The sequence below is a fragment of the Meriones unguiculatus genome, chromosome 15 (assembly GCF_030254825.1).
Source record: "Meriones unguiculatus strain TT.TT164.6M chromosome 15, Bangor_MerUng_6.1, whole genome shotgun sequence".
Taxonomy (NCBI): Eukaryota; Metazoa; Chordata; class Mammalia; order Rodentia; family Muridae; genus Meriones; species Meriones unguiculatus.
In genome coordinates this window covers 53,857,169-53,879,293 of record NC_083362.1, presented here as the reverse complement: position 1 = coordinate 53,879,293, position 22,125 = coordinate 53,857,169, and the positions used below count along the sequence as shown (strand labels likewise).

Here is a 22,125-nt window from a genome sequence, read left to right as displayed (position 1 = left end):
TTTATTCAGTCATAATGAAGCAAATTATATAATTGTCTGGAAAATGGATGGAACTAGATATCATCATGTTAAGTAAATAAAACAGGCACAAAAGATAAAGAGTCCCCTGTTTTCTCTTACAGAATCTAGAGTTTTTAATTAAAAAAATAAACAACTTGAAAACAAACTATTTGAGAAGCAAAAGGAGATCAGTTGGAATCGGGAATGGGAATAGGAGAGGGTAAAAGAAATTGGTAAGATCAAAGAGTGTCTCATATGTACATAGAATGTCATAATTAACCATTTTTACAAGGAATATATACTAATAAAATGATACTGCAAAGTATCTGACACCTATAGCAAAAGCAAGTACTTTTAGCTTATATTGCAGACAGTAATACCTATTACATGGTATATCAAAAAATATGCAAGGCACATTAGGAAGAACACACACCAAATAGACAATTATTAGATGTAATCTTAAGCTTTACAGACTGTCATACGGAGAAATCTTAGAGTGCTATATGAGGGTATGTACTACACAAAGCAGAAAACATAATAGTTTTGCAATGCAAACAGGTGGAAAATCAAGAGGAACCAAAAGTTATGCTATAAACTAAAAACAGTATAAATTAAGTCTGCCATTGGTGAGCTCATCGGCAGGCTGGACACGGCCAAGGAAAGATAACAATCCAAAGGACAGATTATTGAAACCTCAGGAACAATTAAAAAAGAAAAAGCAGCTTAAAAATGAAATAGAACTTGAAGAACTGTGAGGCAGTTTTAGATGATGTGCCATATATGTACTAGAATGTAAGAAGAGAAAAAGAATGGGACAAAAGAAATATTTGAAGCAACTAATAAGAAATTTCTGAAAATAATGGCAACAAATCAAACATGTAAAAAAGCAGGAGAATGTCCGCCTGAATCTCTCTCTCTCTATGCATCCTATCCACCATCTGTCCATTTACCTAGCTATTATCTAAAACACATTCCAACTTTAGAAGACAAAAACAAATCTTGGAAAAGGCCAAGGGAAGACCCATCTTAACTATATCAGCATAAAGATAGAAGGATAGTTAACTGCTTTGTTTTGTTTTGTTTTAAACCTATGGAAGCAGAGATGGGATTAAAACAATTGGACAACTGATACTGAGATTTTTATCCCAAAAGATGCTCATGTCCTGACTCCTGGTACCTAAGAGTCTAACCTAAAGGTTAAATTGTGACCTGAACAGCTCACTTGTGTTGGAGTTCTAATCCTTAAAGATGTGATCTAACTTGGAAATAGATTGTTGCAGAGGTAACCATGATGGGCTCTCATCCATACAACTGGTGCTTTTTAAAAAGGGTGGAATTGGACACAGATAAATGTTTCTAAGGTAAATGACATTGGCATGTAAAAAGTAAATTCAAAATTATTTAGAATAATGGTTCTTAACCTTCCTAATGATGTGACCATTTAATACAATTCCTCATGTTGTAGTGGTCTCCTAACCATAAAATTATTTCATTGCTACTCTATAACTGGAATTTTGCTACTGCTATGAATTGTAAATGTCTAAAATGCAACCCATGTGGGGGTTACGACCCACATGTTGAGAACCACTGATCTGGAATCAAAGAATATAAAGACCCAGCACTAAACAGAAGACTACACAGAACTATTTTTCCTTTTGGTCTTCAAAAGAAAATAACCCTGTAGACATGTTGATATGACATCTATCCTCTATAGAGCTAAGCTACTCAGTTGTTTTACTTTATAATGTGCATATGCTGAAATAATTATTGCTATCAATTTATTTAGTAATAAATTCATATTTAATAAGGAACTTATTTTGGACTTAGGATGAGCCCTAAAGCTAGTTATACATATTTTTATAAGAGAAAGTAGAATTTGGAAAACTAAAGACAGACGGAGGCATTGTGAAAAAGAGGTGGACCAGAGTTATGCTACCATAAGTCAAGGATAATACAAGTCCTGGGAGGAGGAAAAGCAGAAAAGTATTTCTCTTAGAACCTTTGAAAATTTGGCCCTGCTGACAGCTGGGATGCCATAATTATGAGAAAATGAATGTGGGATTTTTCACCACCTCTCAATCTTTGTTATGGCAGCTCCAAGATACATATGGTACTAAAACAAACACATAAAACTATAGAAATTCCTTTCCAGTTGGTTAATAAGTAAAGAACTACTGTAAGGTGTATAACGGAAAAAAAGTCTAGATTCTTGTGAGTACAGAAAGTGCAGAGGATTAAAAGATAAGGCTGCTGACATCTTAAAAATCTGTGTTGCTTTATTGGAATATTGTTAGAAAAATGTAAAAGGTGTGTGTGTGGTGCTTACACATGAATGTGAGGGCAAACATGCTTGTAGAAGCCAGAACAATATACCAAATGTCTTCTGTTTTTAAATTTATTTATTTTTTACAATTTATTCACCTTGCATACCCACTGAAGCCCCCTCCCTCAGATCCTCCCAATCCCACCAACCCTCCCTCTTCTCCCACTATGCCCTTTCCCTACTCCCCTGATAGTGGAGTGCCCTTTACTAGGGAATCCACTTGTAAACTGAGCAGCCAGTGGGCTTCCTTGGAACAGGGGTCTAGGTCATCTCCATGCATGGTCCTTACTTGGAGTATTGGTCTCTGCAGGGCTCCCTGGGCCTAGGTATTTTGGCTATATTTTTCTCCTTGTAGAGTTCCTATCCTCCGGATCTTTCTATCTCCCTCTTCTTCCATAAGGTTTCCTGCACTCTGCCCAAAGTTTAGCTATGAGTTTCAGTATCTCCTTCGATTCCCTGGTGGGTAGTCTTTCAGAGGTTCTCTGTGGAAGGCTCCTGTGCTCTTCCTTGTCTTCTCCCACTTCCTATGTCTATCCTGTTTGTCCTTCTGAATTAGGATTAAGCATCATTCCTTATTGTTTAGCTTCTTTAGGACACAATGGAATATTAATCAGTAATTAAAAACCAGGAAATCATGAAATTTGCAGGCAAATGTTGGGAACTAGAAAAGATCATCCTGTGTGAGGTATTCCCAGAAGCAGAAAGACATATATGATATATACTCACTTATAAGTGGGTAACAGCCATATAATATAGGATAAACGTCAATTCTCTTCTATTGCTACCCATCTTAATTCCTTGAGAAAAGGTCTCTTGCTATACTGGAAGCTCACCTTCTTGGCTAGGCTGTCTGGTTTAGAAACACCTAGGACCTGTGTATTTCCCCCAGTCCCCACTGGTCGGGTTGCAGGAATATACAGCCAGCCCAATTTCTACATGGCAGTGAATTTGGATATTTACTAAAAGTTCTTAAGCAAACTGGGGAGACTTGTGGTCAGTTTTCTCCTGGTTGCTTCTGGTAAACTGTAATTGAGTAAGGAACGTTTTGTTTGTTTTTTTAAGGGACCTAGAACCTAATAATGTCGGAATTTCTCATCTTCAGGGGGGCAGCCATATATAACAAGCCACAGTGTGAGCCAAGGTATGGGCAAACTTTCCCCAGAGATATTGACATTTAATTTGTAAGTCAGTCATCTCAGCAGGAACCAGGGATAGATAAGACCAACAGTCCAGAACTCTCAAAGAACGTTTTGGTCTAGGGACACGATCTCATTAAAATATGTAGGAGGCTCATAGTGTTTTTGACAGTTGTGTATCATCAGGAATATTCCCAGTTCACACTGAAAAAGAGATGATATGATGAGAGATTTTAAGACCTAAATTTTTCAGACAAAAAATGTAATATGGGCGAGATAGTAATACTCTTTTGTAATCTTGAATTATCCTTCAAGACAGAGGAAGGTAAATGATGGGCCTAAATGTCAAGGAAAACAAGTGTTTAGGAAAAAAAAAAAAAAGGAAAATATCTTCATGTTCCTAGCTAGGTGATTTCTTAAAAAGATATATAAATATATCACTAACTAGAAAATATTACTAATTTGGCCTTTGATAACGGTATTTACAACAAAGGCATTAAGTCTGACAGTATACATTGAGTAGAAACATGTTATACACAGCACACATATGTATGCATATGTTGGTGTTTTGTTTTTAAGTTTACTTTTGTTTTGTTTAAGATAGGGCCTCTATTTTGTCCTGGAATTCAATATATAAACCAGATGGGCCTGGAACTCAGAGATCTCCCTGCCTTTTTCTCATAAGTGCTGGGATTAGCAGTGTGTGCCACCATGCCTGCCTTTGTGTGCATATGGTTATATGTATTATATAAAATAACATATATAATAAATGTTTGAGTCCAGAGTGAATATACATTTAACATGTATTTTTACATATAGTTTTCAAGAAAAGAGAGACTAATTAAAATTTGCATAAACAGTTTTTATAGGCTATAATGGTTAAAATGGGTAGTAGTATATTCCTTTTTATCAGAAGATAAAACATTTTTCAGTAAAACGTGAGACGTGAACAGCTTTCATAAAATAGCGTATACCAGTTACTCACCAGTGAATGTGTTAAAAGCCTTTACTCATGAAAGAAATAAATTCAAAACTACAAGTCTCCACTATATATTTATTCCTGAGACCCAGGAACTCATAAAGTTAACTAGGAGTAATATATACTTATATATATGTGTGTATACAAAGTGACTCTGGTAGTTTTTATAATTTGTGAGTTTTGTGGAGAAACAGATCAGTAGGAAAATGGGAAAAAAGGAAGAAAAGTGTTAGAGAGAAACAGATAAAGAGATTTAGCTTGAGTTGGCTCATAAAATTATGAAGGCCAGTTGGCCAAGAAGGCCAAGTATGGTTTGCCATCTGACAGCTGGAAAGCAGGAAGGTTTTCTGGTAAAATGTATTTGTGGTAATAAATAATGCAGTTATTTCAGTGCATTGTGAAAGAGGAGTCAGGTTGGACAAAAATGGCACTATGATGATTTGGTATTATGTTTATAATTCATATCTTGATCATGGTGGTGATTATCAGGTATATAAACAGGTGAGAAGTCATTCATGCCATTTAGCTTTCCGTCGTAAACTTGGATATATCTCACATGGCACACTTTCAGAATGGTTCATCCTTCTTGTTGTAGTAAATTGTTGCACACCATCCAATCCAGAGCACACAGGCTTATAACGATTAGCTATTAGCTTTCATGATGCCGTAGATTACCTAAGCAGTGATTCTTATACTCTTGCCTGAGGTCACTCTGACTTTAAGTAATAATTGGATAATTCTGTGGGGTCTGAACAGTGCTGGTTTCTAGGCCTCTTTTCATGTGCTTTCCACATGATTTCTTTCTCTCTTGTGTGTATGTCTGTGTAGTTATGTACATGAGTACGGTGCCCATGGAAGCAAGGGGTTTTAAATTGCCCTGGAGATAGAGTTAAAAGGTTGCTGTGAGCCACTTGTTACAGGTGGTAGGAAATGAACTCAGGTCTTCTGGAAGAGCAATATGTGTTTTTAATCACTGATCCATCTCTTCAGGCCCTCCACATGATTTTCTTTTTAAAAGCTTTTATTTACAACATTTTCATACAATATATTTTGATCATGTTTTTCTCTTCCTTTAACTCATTCCAGATCTTTGCCATCTACCTACTCACTCAACTTTTTGTCCTTTCTTTCATTCTTTCAAAAGAGAAAAATCAAAGCAAACAAAAATAAGACAAAACTATGCCAAGACAAACAAACAACAAGAAAAGTACACCCCCCAAAACCGAAAAGCAAACCATGGAGTTAGTTTTGTGTTGTCCAATTACTCCTGGGCACTAGAACACTAGTGACACTTCATTAGAGAAAACTCCTTTTCCCTTTGCCAGCAGCTGTCAATTGCAAATTGTTTTGTTAGAATTGGGATACTTCCCCTCTCACTGCAAGGACACCTTCTGGCATGAACCCATGCAGGTCTTGTGCATGCTGCCATAGTCTCTATGAATCCATGTATTGCATTAGTCCTGCCATATCTGGAAGACACTATTTTCTTCAGGTTTTCCATCACTTGTGACTCCTCTTCTGCATAGATCCATGAACCTTGAGGGGAAGACGTTGATGAAGACATCCCATTTGGCAATGTGTGCCCCAAAGTCTCCCATTCTCTGCACACTGCCCAGTTGTGGGTCTTTGAGTTAATTCTTACCTCCAGCAAGAAGCGTCCCTGATGAGGAGGGTTGAGTGAGGCAATAATCTCACTCTGGACAGTTTCTTTAAAATAATTAAACTTCTTACATTATGGTCCAAAGTACAAATAATGAATATATGGACCAATAAGAGTTAATGTGGGATTTAATTAGAGAGGGTTTATAGGTCAAAAATACTAAAAGACATGATTCAGGCAGCCACACTTGAAACTACCAAGTGTGGGTCCTCTGGATCTCAATGATTTACATTTTTAAACCACTTTAAACCTAAAATCCTAATTCTATATATTTTTATTAATTACACTTTATTCACTTTGTATCCCTCCCGCCCCCAGGGAACCCCTCCCTCCCTCTTCCCCATCTGTGCCCCTCCCCAGTCCACTGATAAGGGAGGTCCTCCCCTTCCATCTGGTCCTAGTCTATCAGGTCTCATCAGGAGTGGCTGCATTGTCTTCCTTTGTGGCCTGGTAAGGCTGTTACTCCTCAGGGGGAGTTGATCAAAGAGCCAGCTACTGAGTTCATGTCAGAGACAGTCCCTGTCCCCATTTACTATGGAACCCACTTGGGTACTGAACTGCCATAAGCTACCTCTGTGCAGGGGTTCCAGGCCATCTCCATGAGTGGTCCTTGGCTGGAGTAGCAGTCTCAGAAAAGAACCCTGTGCCCAGACTTTTTGGATCTGTTGCTCTTCTTGTGGAGTTCCTGTCCTCTCCAGGTCTTACTATCTCCCACTTCTTTCATAAGTGCACTCTGCCCAGAGTTTGGATATGAGTTTCAGCATCTGCCTTAGACAGAGTTTTTTTGTGTTTTTTTTTTTCGTTTTTTTTTTTTTTTAGTTATATTTTATTAACTCTGTATGTATCCCAGCTGTATCCCCCTCCTTCATTCCCTCCCAAACCCTTCCTCCCTCCCTCATCTCCACCCTGCCCCTTTCCAAGTCCACTGATTGGGGAGGACCTCCTCCCCTTTCATCCGACCCTGTTTTATTAGGTATCTTCAGGACTGGCTGCAAAGTCCTCCTCTGTGGCCTAGCAGGACTGCTCATCCCTTAGGGGTGGGGAGGTCAAAGAGCCTGCCATTGAGTTCCTGTCAGAAATAGTCCCTGTTCCCTTTACTATGGGAAACCAATTGGTTACTGAGCTACCATGGGCTTCATCCAAGCAGAGGTTCTAGGTTATATCCATACATGGTCCTTGGTGGAGTCAGTCTTAACTCAGACAGTCTTAACTCCAGTTCCAGGGAATCCAGTGCCCTCTTTTGGCTTCTGTGGGGTCCTGTATGCATGCACCACACCAACAAGCAGACATGCCCTCATACACAATTACAAAGGAAAAAAATATGTCAGGCATTATCTTAATGTCTCAGCCTACATTTATTCCATAAGTAATATCCATAAAACTATTTCATTTGGAGGAATTAAGGCCCAAGACAAAATTAAAGAATGCATGTATTCAGAGGAATGTAAGTATAGAATTAGCAATGTTATTGCTATTTTAACAGTACCTTCACCAGCTTGAGTATAGCATGTGAGCTAAACTGTGTATTAAGTTTTTGTTGTTGTTGTTTTTTCATATCAGTTGGGAAATTAGGTCAACGGTTGTTAAGACTCCATACCATTTTTAAACTCAGAAACTTTGGGTTCTCTAGGCAGATTGTTATTTATTGTCTGCTTATTTCTTATGGGGATACACTAGTTTATTGCTGGAGAACCTATATTATTTTTAAATTTGCTAAGATGTAATTAAAAAATACTGACATTTCCATAGTACAGATGTATCTTTAACTCCAGGAAAATGCATTGTCAGGCATGGATGAGATGCAAAAATGTTCTCCAGAACTTTTTCTATTTTCTTTAACCAAAGGACAAACATACCTATATTTATTTTAGATACTATTTTTTTCCTGTATTTTAGTTTTTACTTAATTCATATTTAATTAATATATAAAATGCCCTTTAGTCATATAAACAAAGTTTATAAACCTAATCACCTCACACTTTAGAAAGGAAATAAAAGCATTAAAATAGAAATTTTAAACTATGGTTTGTACTACTGGATTATTTTACTAAACCACAAGCATATGAAGAGATAAGCTATGAAGTAGTATTGAGAGATGGACTACCTCTTAGAATCCCTATGAATTTGCCTTAAAGGCTTATTAATGACTCTTTGTGAATAAATACCGAAAAGGGAATGGTTCTGCCTATTTTATATATAATACTCCATCTTAATTTTAGGCTTTACTCCAAGTTTTAAGTGTTAGGTGTACTGGAACTGTTTTTGTTTGTTTTTATGACTGGGTTTGTGGATTATGCGCTAGAACTGATGAAAAATGTAAAACTCTTCTTAAATGGTTTCTCAGTATTCCACAGTCTTCATATGGGTGTTAATTATTTAGACAAGAGTAGCTCCTCAAAATGCAAATTTAATTTTTCAGAGCAACACTGCCAGTGGTGAACTAGTTAGAATGTCACCTACTAATAACATAAGTTGGTTACGTTTGCATAGAAATGAAAGGAAAGAAAAAAAAAAAGAGAACTAAAATAGCATAGGCAAGCAGGAATCTTACATTTTTGTGTGTGTAAATATAATAATAATAATAATAATAATAAAAATGAGGCCATTGATTTGAGACTGTGATGGGGGTTGTTGGAGAAAGGAAAGAGAAAGGAAATATTAAAAGTAAATACTTTTAATTTAAAATATATTAAATTTAAAATACCTTTTAAAAATGGAGAAACATCATTAAAGGGCATGGAAAATATTACAAGAGATGATAGAAGACAAATGAGGCTCCTACAAATAAAGTTTGATTTATAAAAATCCTGACTAGGTCACATTCCTTATGTTATAGTGTAAGAATCTGTAACTTGTGAATAGAGGAGATTGCAAACATGGCTCTAAGAGCCTTTCTGTACCTCCCAGCCATATTGTCAGCCAACTGTATCTACTTTAATCAGTTACACATTAAATAACCTCAACTCTATTGTTCCAATAAATTTCTTGATTTATTTGTTTCAACATTTAAGTTTCTTAAATAAAATCTTAAAAATAACAGATATCTTTTTTTTTTTTTACTTCAAGTGGTACTTTATTTCTTTTTTTTTTTTTTTTTCAATGCAGTTTATTCAGGAACATTGAACAATCCTCGGACCCCGGGGAAAGCCAGCCCACAGCTTAAATAGCCTCTGGGTAGCCAACCCAGGCGTGCCACGGGGGCAATGCAGATAGGTCCACATACATGGAAGCAAGCCAGATCCTCGGCCTTAGCCAAATGTGGAGTTGTTCGTGACAGAGAGCACTCACCATCGGGAAGGTGGAAGGCGGAAACCAGCTCCATCTTTAAGGCATAGCATTCCGCAGCTCTCTACAGTTCCCCCTTTTTGTTTTAGACGCATCAGGCAAGAGTAGAGGTCTGATCTCTGATATTAGAAATAAATTGGGACTTTGTACAGATGTTCATTTAGGTGTCATCCACCCAAAGAGCATCAGACCCGTCCAATACCTTTTTCTCAGAGGCGGGACCTGGGGCATCAACCCGCATGCAATTAGACATGCTCTTCTCTGGGTCCAAAGCGGCTGATATCTTAATTTAAATAAAATTAGTTATAGAATATTATGTAAACTGCTGTGTGCCTAATCAGCCACCGCCTATTTCTTTATTTTTAATCATCATATAAACAAGTTCTCTTATGGCATTTCCATAGATAATTAGTTTTGGATGATTCTCCTCTCCCCTATCACAACTCTAAATCCTTTCTTCCCAGGATTCTTCCTTCCACTTTTCACATCAAATGTTCTATTATCTTCCTATGCTGTTCCGTTAAAGCCAGTTATTTTTTGTTGTTGTTGTTTTTCCTTTTCATGACCTCTCTTTAGTTTCCTAGATTCTACTTACACATATATAAAAATTTTAATGGTAAGATTTAAATTTGTAAAACTAGTCCATGTATTACAGAAGATGCAATAATTGGCATTCTGTTGTACGCTATATTGAGAAATTTACCTTGAAATCTAGAACTGTCTATTATTTTCCAGTGTTACAGGGACTACCCTTTGCCAGGTAGGGTGGCTCCCTGGTACTTAAGGCTGAAATGCCAACTTTGTAGGGCAAAGGATGCATAGCAACTGGCAAGAAAGAATATCAAGGGATCTGAAGAACATTATGGTCAGATAATCATTCTTATTTTAATTACTAATAGTAAATGGAATATTACCTTAAGGAAAGCTATTAATTACATTTATATACTAAGAATTAAAATAAATATAGGCATGTTTGTCCTTTGGTTGAAAAAAATTATAAAAAGTTGAAAGTAATATGGTTTAATACAAATTTAAATTACTATTGGAGAAATGAGGCACACAAACTAAATTTCAACCCAAGTGTTTCAGATAAGTCTTTTACCTTGCAGGAAACAAATAATGAATAATATTAACAAAGGAAATGTGTTAATTCCAGTATGTGAGGTATCCAATTAAATAAAAGGTATCATTTAAGTAATAGTAGTTTACTACTTGGAAACCAGCTCTTCTTCATGTGTGCATCATATCTACTTTATCCCATAAAGTGTATCTTCTTTAGATAATAAAAAGTAATCTTGTTAAAGGAATACCTTATTGCAACAGTTCTGCATTCCAAGGAATTTATGAGTTGGAGAAATTAAAATCTATTACATGCATAATATTATTTCTTTTAGAAAATATGACTTATGTAATTGTGGATCAATCTTGATGGTACTAAATTTAACTAAGAATTGAAAATGATTTCCTAGAGGGGAGTAGCACATTTTGGTCATTCCACATATGTGTTTTTTTTTCTTTTTAATTTTTTATTAATTAGACTTTATTCATTCTGCATCCCCCCATAAGCCCCTCCCTCCTCCCCTCCCGATCCCACCCTCCCTCCCCTTTCTGCATGCATGCCACTCCCCAAGTCCACTGATAGGGGAGGTTCTCCTCTCCTTTCTGATCTTAGTCTATCAGTTCACATAAAAAGTGGCTGCATTGTCCTCTACTGTGTTCTGGTAAGGCTGCTCCCCCATCAGGGGGAGGTGATCAAAGAGCAGGCCAATCAGATTATGTCAGAGGCAGTCCCTCTTCCCATTACTATGTAACCTACTTGGACACTGAACTGCCATGGGCCACATCTGTGCAGGGGTTCTAGGTTATCTCCATAAATAGTCCTTGGTTGGGTTATGAGTCTCTGGGAAGTTCCCTATGTTCAAATTTTCTTGTTCTGTTGCTCTCCTTATGGAGACCCTGTCCTCTCCAGCTCTTACTATTTCCCACTTCTTACATAAAATTCCACCCCATTGATCGCCAGGGTTGATTCGGCTGATCTGGCTGGCTAGGCGGGTGTCCCCTTCCTCCCTCACCGCTCCATGTGCGTCCCTCCCGAAGCTGCACTCTTGGTTGAAGAGGACGACCTTCCCTGAATAGAGGAGGACTGGTCTTTGGTCCTTCGGTCAAGGGTATACGAGTAGCTGCGCTCCCCTGCTAGAACCTCCAAACAAGCTCAAGGTCCACATATGTGTTTTTGAAAACATACTGGACCAAAATCCTAGTTGTAGCTTTAGGCAGCACTGGGAATGAAACTCTAGCTTGGCTCAGGATAGATAAACACTCTGCCAAAGAGCTACTCCTCGAATCTTCTATGCCACACTGTAGGAAGCTAGCTTCATTCATTCTTCTGGCAGATAGTAATGACAGTTGGCTGCTTCAGCTCCATTTACCTTGTGACTTCCTACATTAATGGCTTCCTTTCATGTCACCTAGAACAATGCCCCAAAGACTACAGGCATAAAGGAAGATATAAACCACAAATATAACTTTCAGTGCATTCTGTAGACAGAGCAAATCATCTGGGCATCCCAGAGTCAAGAGTATGGAGAAAACAAACCTTTTATTTAACTAGATGTAGGTGTGTGTACATGAGTGCGGGGGTCTAGAGAAGCCAGCAGGGCCAGATATGAAGACCTGTAGTGACAGATGCTTTTAAGTCAAGTGACAAGGGTGCTGCAAACCAAAATCAGAAGACTATCAAGCACTCCTAATTGCTAAGCCATCTCTCCAGCCTCATAAAAAGAGAAGTCTTTTCTGAAGCAAAAGGGTATAAAAAGAGAAGGAACTTGTACCTATTTTCATTATTAAGCAACCTTCCAAATGAGGTCTGCTTTGTAAAACATAGGTTCCCCGTATGAGTAATCAAAGAGGAAAAACAGTATGGATACCTTAAAGAGTCACATTGAGATGAATAACATTAAAAGGATATGCAACCCAATGCCTGTCATATAAGTATTCATCAAGTGTGAATGATGATAAGGATTCAATGAACGAGAGTAATTTTGGGAAATGAGTGATGAGCTTTGTTTTGGGGAACTGAAATGTCGTAAGTACTAGTTTTGAACAGTTACTACAATGCCTTTGAAAAGGTCAGTTTGCAATAGGGAGACACTAGAGAAATGAGTAACTATTAGAATATAGTAGATGTAATACAGACTTGGATTACAAGGAAAAAGACTTGATACAAAGAAGTGTTTTGTAAAAGGAATGGCTACTTTAACTGATTTAATATGATAAAGGAAAGTTTTGGAAGAGGAGAAATGGAAAAAAGTTATTACCAATTATGGTACTGCTGAACTCATTTTGTAAAATGTCTCAGATAAGTGATAATAATGTATACCTAAAATCATGAATTAAAACATGGTAGAAAATGAACCAAATATGATTCTTTACTTCACACATTTGATTTACAGTTGTATAAATTCCACTGAGCTATGAATGGAAAACGTTATATCTTCAGAACACAAAATCTGTGTAGTATTTTTAAGCCTTGTATAGTCCAAAGTTTTGTGTTTTCCCTGTGCGCATTCACTGTGTTATATATTAGCTCTTGCAAGGTATGAGGAGTGACATTTGCTGTCATGCTTGCCCAATATCAGCTACATTTTCTTCTCGTATTTCTTTGTTGATTTATTTTTACTATTACTTTTTGCCCAGTATTACTTGTTTTGGAAAAACATGCTGGACAAAAATGTTTTCATTCTTCCTTTCATAATAGAGCGCAGCTCTGATGAACATGAATGAAACTTACAAAGCACAAATTTCTAGTGCGTTGAAGCTGGTAGGTAACAACTTCCATACATGCATATAAAGCGACATTCAGGAAGGACTTATATTGGGAAAACAGATCTTCATGTATATCAGTACAATATTTAGATTTTTACAGTAATGTACTTGATATGTCCTTCTTCCCTTCCTTCCCCTCTCTTCTAGTAAGAAACATTACCTACCTCGTGCCACGCAGTGCTTAGACATTGGAGTACTATAGTGAAGAAGATAGAAGGGTTCCCACCTTCATGGAGCTTTACCCTCAGTTGGGAAAAAGACAAAGTGTAAATGTTAATGAATACTGTTTCTTGGAAAATAATAGAATGAAAATGAGAAATAGAGAATTCGGAAGAAAAGAAAGAAAAAGACCAAGTGACTAAAGCTGACCTTGGTGCAAAGAGTTAAAATAACTTCCAGAACAGATTGTTATAATAAACAGTCATAAAACAAAACTTAATCTTTAAAATTTAAAAATAAAATTATTGGGATTATCTGTCTGTACATGAATTGGAATATAAGACCAAGGGAATTATCTAGCTATTTCTGACACTTGAGAAAAAGGCATATAATTAGTTTGAACAAGTCTATTAACTAGTCAGTGTTATCAACTAAAGTAAGTTAATAACCCATACCTAAACAGATTCTCATTAAATTTATTAATACATATAAGATCTTAAAGCTTCTAAAAAGGAAGCAAAGTTAGCAAAACAACGTATGGCCTACAATGGTTAAGAATGGCACTACCATTGAAACTGATTACTTTAGGTGCCAGATGACAGTGGAAGTTCTGAAGGAACAATTACTCTGAATTTAGGAGCAAAACTAAGTTATGATGATTATGATGTTAATTCTGTAGGAAGTGTAATTGCATCAACAGATTATTAAAACTAAACCAATTACCATGTAAGAACCATTTAAATACATATTTTTAAAAAGCAAAGTATGTCTCCAAAAGGAGACTGTAAGTTTTCTCTTTCAAAGAAACATGAAAAGTTTTAGTTTGTAAAATATCTTCCTAAAACACAGTTTATCATCTAAATTGAAGGTGATCTCAATAAAACTTAGCTAGATATTTTTGAAATTCAGTAACTTATTGATATGTATGATGACAAAAACTTATGAATTGCTAGTGTACATTTAAAAAGGGAAGAGGGTGAATGAGTGATGTGACTTACAGTAATATATACTTGGTAATGGCTCCAGTATAGACAAATAGAACTAGAATGAGTATAGGACAATTCCATAAAAAGAGATTCAAATATTTCTTTTACAATGTGTTCTGTAATAAAGAAAAAAAATAAAGCAATTGAGGTAAAATATAGTAAAATGATTCTAAGGGGCATGAAAGAAAAGAGGGACTAAAGAGGGAAAAAGGTCATAAAATATAAACTTTACACTGTGTGACTATCATAATTTCTTTGCTATTGGCCATTTGGGTTGCTGCTGACTTAGTACTATATTAATAAAAGCTGCGAATGTAGTATTGTACATCTGTTTGTGTCATCATTTTTGGATAGTATTTTACATTGCCATCAGAAATATTCTAACCACCTGAGTGTTCATATGCCAACACACAAGATAATCAGTGCTTTTAATTTTTACCAATCTAATGGGAATGTCAGATTAGCATGGCTCATATTGCCTACTTGAGGCTTAAGTCCTTTTCTTTTTCTAGGTTCTTTGTATTCTTTTTGTGATTTTTTTTTTCGTTGATCCTAGACTTAGAATTTCCAAATATCACAGTATTATTAGCTCAAATTTTTCTTGTGATTAAAAAAGTTCTGTATTATTTCAGTCAGGCCTTTTAGATTTTTTAAATGCATGAGTGCTTTGCCTGCATGTGTGTGTGCCATGTGCCTTCAGTGCTTACAGTGGCCAGATGCCAGTATGTGATCCCTGAAACTGAAGTCATAGATGACTGTGTGCCACCAAGTCAGTGCTGGAAAGCAAACCAAAGCCAGGTCCTTTGCAAGAGCAACCAATGCTCTCAACCTCAGCCCTCCCGTTAGGCCTTTTAAATTTGAGATTTGATATGAATGTTCAGTGTACACGTCAAGGAGTATGATTTGTTGATGTGGATGGACTTTTAATTAAATGCTAACTAGCTTCACTGAGTTAGTAGTACTGATGGACACATTTATATCCTTGCAGATATTTTACTTTCCACATCTCTCAGCAATAAGTACAAAGCACTCTATTGTACTTTTTAATTCTTTCAGGGTGTTATGTTGTTGTTTCTTATATTTTGAAGCTGTTTCTGCACAAGTATTTTCTTCTTTTGGGTGGACAGATGAGAATGTATGTCCTGTTCCTCTCTGTTTATTTTTGAAGTATATGTGTTGGGTCCACAGCTGACAAGTAATTTACCAAAGGGTGAATTGAATCTTGAGTCTTAATTGTACTTGATATATATATATATATATATATATTAGATGAGATGCTGGACTTTTGAGTTAATGCTTGGAGTGAGGTAAAACTTTGGAGGAGAGAATGAATATTTTGTAAGTGCTCAAGACATAAACTTTTCTTGGATAGCCACTGTGGAATTCCAAAGAATGTGGTTCCCCAAACTCATATATCTGACCCTCATTGTTTTCCATGTGATATTTAGCGCTCTGGCCTCTGGTAAGTGATTAGATAACAAGTAGAGCCCCGGAGAATGAAAATAGTGACCTGGCAGGTTAATTCCAGACAGCTGTACCCCACGTATGCTATATGACGTTCAGATAAAATACATCTATGATAGAGGAAAGTAGGCCAGCAACAGACATAGAATCTGTCAGCACTGTCATTTAAGACTTTTCTGCCTCTGGAATATTCTATGGTTTACAAGCTATCTTGTCTACACTAGTTAGTTATAGCAGCTCAAGGAGACTAAGGTCACACATTATGAAAAACATGCTTTAAAAACAAAAGGAATGAAGACAGAAAATTTATTAGCAGTAGCCTGATCTATTACCTTGAAATGAGAGCACTGGTAACCTAGACTCTAGAGCTAACCATTCAGCAGAAACAATGGAAGCCAGAAGAAAGTTTCCTTAAGACACTGAGAGAGGGGGAGGAGGGAAGGAGCTACAGGGGGATACAAAGGGAATAAACTGTAATTAATAAAAATACAAAAAAAAACAAAAAACAAAAAGTACTGAGAGAGAAAGTCATTATAGAATTTTATGTCTATAAAAAATACCATTGAGATTATAACATGAGTGTTTCATGTAAAAATAATTTGTTAGGCAAAAATTTGTCGAACAATGTTACACAGCAAGAAAAAGAGTAAATGGGATTAAAGTATTTTGATACCCTAGAGTTTTGTGACAAAACAAAGTAATTTATATTATATTGAAAAAGACAATTGGAATCTAGGACTCTATGAGAAAACCACAAAAAAGTAAATAAGGGCCTCAGTAAGGTACTTGCTCTACAAGATTGAAGACACAAGTTCAGATCTCCAGCACCCACATAAAAAGCCAAGCATGGTGGCACACGCTGGAAGAAGAGACGAGGAGGCTGGGTCTTGCTGGTCAGCATCAGGTTAAACACTGCCTTAAAAATAAACAAGTAAAGTGGAGGGCAATCGGGAAAGACACCTTGATGTCAACCTCTGGCCTTTTAACACATGCACGTGGTGAGTGCACCTGTACAGACAAATGCACAGACATAAACATAAAACGTGTATCCTTGTATGCCACCCAGATAAACAATAGGAATAAAAAAGTAAAAGAACAATCAGTGAAATATAAATCATATAGAAAATCAATAAAACCAATTGCTGAGTCTCTGAAAAAGTAAACCTGACAAACACCTATTAAGACTCTAAAACAATCTAAAGTTGACTTGACCCTTATAAATATGTTAATGCAATTTACCATGGGGTAATGTAGTGATTTCAACAGGCTCAGGAAAAAAAAATCACTATTAAAAGGGAGTATATTCCTATTAAAAAAGTACAGCAAAAACCTCCTGCAACTTATGCCATGTTTAAAGGTTTGTTTTTATGAGGAGACATAGGTCTGTGCTGTGGGTGTGTACATGTACAGATGGAGGCCAGAGGTTGATGCTCTATGCCTTCCTCTCCACCTCATTTCTATTAAAGTTTTGTATCACTTTCTCTCCTCCCTTTACTCCAGCCCTTCCTAACCACCTCCCTTAAATCTCAGCAGGTGGTAGCCTCTTTTTGATTGCATTCATTAAACACACACACACTGCTGAGTTAATTTTGTTGTATCCATGAGGTTTCAAGGCTTACTGCTCTGCACTGGACAGCCAATAAAGCAGCTGCCTATGCTCCACTGATCTCTGTGCTGGGTGCAGTTGTGGTTTTCTAGGATGGTCTACATTTGCTGTTAAGAGCATTCTTTGCAGGGTGGTAACACTTATGTAGGAGAGGTGGCCCTCATGCAAAAAGAGGGTTGGAAATAGACTCTTAAGTTTTCAGACCACATTGGATTAGAAGCCCTACTTTATCTTCTGAGGCGGAGTCTGCTGCTGAAACTGGAGCTCATCAACTGGCTAGACTTGTTGGCCATTGAGTTTCCACAGTCTTCCTGTCTCCACTTCTCAGCACTGGGGTGACAGGTGCATGCAGCCACACCCGGGGCTTCATGGGTGCTGGGTACCACATTCTTAATCTTGCTTGAAAATTTTCTTTATTACTGTCAGTTCGGTTATGATCACGTGCAAAACAGTATGTCCTTTGGTCAGTTTTATATTTATTAATGAAACTGAGAACATTCAGCATGGCTAGCATTTCCAAGTAACCAAGATTTTAGAATTAACTGAAAAAAATTCAAGTTAGTATTACATATGGACAATATATTAGAATTTCTATCTCCTACTGAAGACAAAGGAACCAAGAAGGAACATGGGTGGAATAAGAAAGTTGGGCATAGTTGTGGGGATACACTTAATACACAATAGTTAATTTCATTTTAAAATACCTTCAGTAGGGCTGAAGATATTGCTCAGCAGTTAAGAGCATTTGTTCTTGCAGAGGACCTGAGTTCCAGTCTCATCCCAGGCAGGGCAGCATACAACCCTACATAAAACCACCTTTGAGTATCCATCACCCTCCTCTGGCCTTCAAAGGCACCAGACACATGCAAGCAAAACACCCACACACAATAAAAATCTTAAAAAAAAAAGTTTAATCTTTTATAATGGAAACAGTAAAATTTAACTGAAAACATCTGACAAAAATATGTGAAGCTTTTAAAATATAATGTAAAAATATATGTGTATGTGTGCAGCATGTATGCAGGTATCTAAGGAGACTAAAGGATGGTGTCAGAGCCTTCAGAGCTGGAGTTAGAGGTGGTTGTGACCTGCCTGATAAGGGTGCTGGGAACCTAACTTGGGTCCTCTGGAAAAGTAGCAAGTCCCCTTAACTGCTGAGCTGTCTCCCCAGTCCCAGATGTGTAAAATTTTATAGAAGAAATATAGTTTGCTTAAAGAATCATTTAAAAAGAAATTGAATATAACTAAAGTTAGAAGACATGCACTTTTATGGACTCTTTCTTTACTGTATCTTCCTATGCTGTCAGAAAGACTTATTTTCATGAATATTGTTCTTTATTTTGAAGAACGCAGAAGGGGTCACTCCCAACTCTCCAGAATCATGGCCAATGCGTTAATTTCTCTCCTTCTATACCAAGGTGACTACTAAGCCAGGACTTTGTTCTAGTATCATCCAGATACACACTGCAATATAACTTCAGCTGTCTTTGATCAGGTCTTAAAGCATAAAGTGAAACCTTTACGTTTTTTTCCTTGCAGACTTTACCTTCAAAAGAAGCATTTTTAAATACCACACAGATGCCTTATATGGGATCACCACCTTTAAGTTGGGGCAGCTGGGAACAGAGTTCCAAGTCTCAGCTGTTAAGAGAACATGTTTCAAAACTAGATTCCTCTTTTCATCCGGTCTTGTCATTACCATCAGGTAAGCTACCTCAAACAAATTTGAGTATTTTCTATAATGAAAACAAGTACAGGCAATCTCTTAAAAATATTTTGGGTTTATTTTTTGGAGATGAGGGTTTGTTGAGATGGGGCCTCATTCATTATGATGCCCTGAAACTATTTATGTGTACTGAGCACACTGAATATTTTTGTTTAATTCTCATAACCCTATGAGAACACATTGTGTTGTACTTTTTATCTTACCCATGAGCATATTGAGTTTGGTAAGGTGGTCAATCCAAGATCATTCAGCTAATGAACAATGGGGCCAAGAGTTGAGGCAATTCCCCAGACTCACACTTCTAATACAAGGGTATTATGTTGCTTTATCGTTGACTAATTGCCTGTCTTTATGTCACTTTGAGAGATGAGAGAGCCTCATTCTAACTTGTAACTCTGAGACAGTATCCACATATACTTATCTAGAGCTAAGACATCCAAGTGCAGTAAGATTAGCTTCTTTACCTACAAGTTAAAGCTTCTTGCATTTGGCCAAAATATCAACACTTACTCTATACTGGATACTAAATAAGTGCTACAAGTATAAATAAGTCTTTCGTTACTTGCATTCTAGTTTTAATAACATATAGAAATATAAAATATATACAAATATAAGCAAATAAAATACTTTGCTAAAACCCCACAGGTACTTTAGGGAGGTACTTGGGAAGAACAAGGGCCTTCTCCAAGCAGTGATAAGACTTTCAAGAAGCAAAGTTGTTTAGGCAACTGGAAAACAAAATCTTGTAAACTTTGAACAGTGTTTTAGAGTATTTAATTTCTATTCCCATTTCATTTTATTTTTGCAGCAAATTCCATGATACTTAGACATTTTTAAGTGTATTTTTTTCTATTTACACGTAGATTTGCCATTAAGGTATAAACTTTGAGCCAGGCAAGGTGATGTAGCCCTTTAATCTCTAACTAGGGAGACAAATGTAGGCAAATTTCTGTAAGTTTGAGACTAGCTTGACCCACATAGTAAGCTCCAGGCCAGCCAGGGGCTATATAGTGAGTTAAAAAGTATAATAATAAATATGCATCTATATATCTATACACACACACTATATAAATAAGGCACAGCTTTTGAGAAACTCAGACATGTGTTTTGCCTGTCCAGATATATGTGATCATGACTAATTTTTCCTATTGCTGGCAAAACACTCAGTAGTTCAAAAAAAAAAAAATGCTCTTGAAAGAATATTTCCCAGGGGGATTGTATAGGTAGGTGTTTATGCTTTTAAAAATGATTTTGTTTTCACATTCCATAAAATCTTTACTTTTTGTGTTTGTGTGTGTATGTTATATGGTTGTTCAGATGCCATATGTGTGTAGAGGTCAGGGATCAATTCTTTAGAGTGAGTTCTCTTGGTGGGCATGGCCATATCTGCGAAACTATGTCATGGCCAGGTTTTACAATTATAAACGAAAAATAATCCTAATTCCTATGAAGTTTGCTGTGAGATGGCTCAGGGAATAGGTCACAGGCCTGACAACTCTATTTCAATCCCTGCGACCCACATGGCAGAAGGGAAAACTGACTTTCACAGGTCCCTCTTGTGGCAAACCCCCTCACACAATGTAATTAAATGTAAAGCGCACCTTGCTTGTTACTTGGCTTCTCTGTGAGTATAAAATCCATACTCAATATACATTTTCAGCTGAATCTTCCTAAATCTGTGTCTGAAGGAGGACAGCTGCAGGGTGGATGGTAGTCCTTTTATACGTAGCTGCACGTCGTAGCAATGATGGAAAAGAATGTGCAACTTGATGTTGTCCTGTGCTCTGCTTACAGCAGTGCTTCCCTGTGCAACGACTGGTATCACATAAACATGATTTTCATGGTTTTAAAAGTTTTTGTTAAGGTCTTTTGGGGGCATTTGTGCACTCACCTGAGAAGACTGTTAACATCTACAGTTACTGCTCTGACAGAGTAAGGGAAGGTCTTAGAGTGGGGCAGATGCATGCTTAGTATACCTAGTTAGTAACTTTCCAAACATGGCTACCAACCTTCTTGGAAAAGTATTTTGGTACTTCTACTTCTCAAAGTTCTTACTGTGTAAACTTTAATTTTTCTAAGTTTATGTGTTATTTATTAAAGGGAAACAAAATTAGTATTAGGCTGTGGAAAGAGGTATTAACCAAAAATATTTTTTACTTTGATTTTCCAGAAATGCCCCTTCATCTTCATTTTGAGACCTTATTGAAGAAGACCGACATAAAAGGAGAGCTTGCTGATAATAAATTTGTAAGCAACTGTATCATATCACCACCACCTGGTACGTCATTTACAAATCATGTGCATTTGTACGTGTTCTTACATCATCTACAATTTTTTTTATTTTAAGTAAATAAAATTTAACAAAAGACTAAATGCAAATCCTTAATTTTTAATACTTTTTCCATAAGTCACACACATACACTGAGAAACGTGGATTGCCTTCTGTTTGCGGCCCTTGGTTCTAGGACATGAAAGAGGGAGGGAGAGGATAGAAGGTGAGAGTGGGAGATAAAGTGAGAGAAAAAAGGGGGGAGAAGAATGAATAGATGATGAATGAATGAATGAATGAATGAATGGACAAACAAACAAACATGGGCACAATCCTGGGACACAATGTATGATACCTATTGAATGAAAGTTATTAAGTATTAATTAAAAATCCTATAATCTTAAAATATAGTAATATTAAGGTTACCAATTATTTTTATTAGTTTGGATATTTAGCTCAATTTAAATTGGAGTTACAGTAGATTTGGTCATCATAAAATATTCCACAGCTCGTCAAGAGTACTAAAGAGGAAAAAACATAAAAGGAACTAGTGCTGAAGAAATGTAGCTCAACCACATATAGAGAGGCATCACAAAACCATATAATAGCACAGATTTTATTTTGTTTATATTAGGAAGAGTATATCATGAAAATGATCAAGAAAGCTAAGAATTATTCTAATATGTAGTATTAATTTTTCTTAGTAA

The 22,125-nt window shown here is 36.6% G+C and overlaps 1 protein-coding gene across 8 annotated transcripts in view; it reads left to right on the top strand.

Annotated features, from left to right (window-relative positions):
- Positions 1-22,125, top strand: part of Kansl1l (KAT8 regulatory NSL complex subunit 1 like) — a 100,479-nt gene that overhangs the window by 62,237 nt on the left and 16,117 nt on the right. For all 8 annotated transcript variants that reach the window (XM_060368552.1, XM_060368550.1, XM_021655693.2 and 5 more), the window contains exons 7-8: positions 18,963-19,128; positions 21,320-21,427. In XM_060368552.1, the coding sequence (XP_060224535.1) occupies positions 18,963-19,128; positions 21,320-21,427 (274 nt within the window). The remainder of the gene's footprint in view (positions 1-18,962; positions 19,129-21,319; positions 21,428-22,125) is intronic.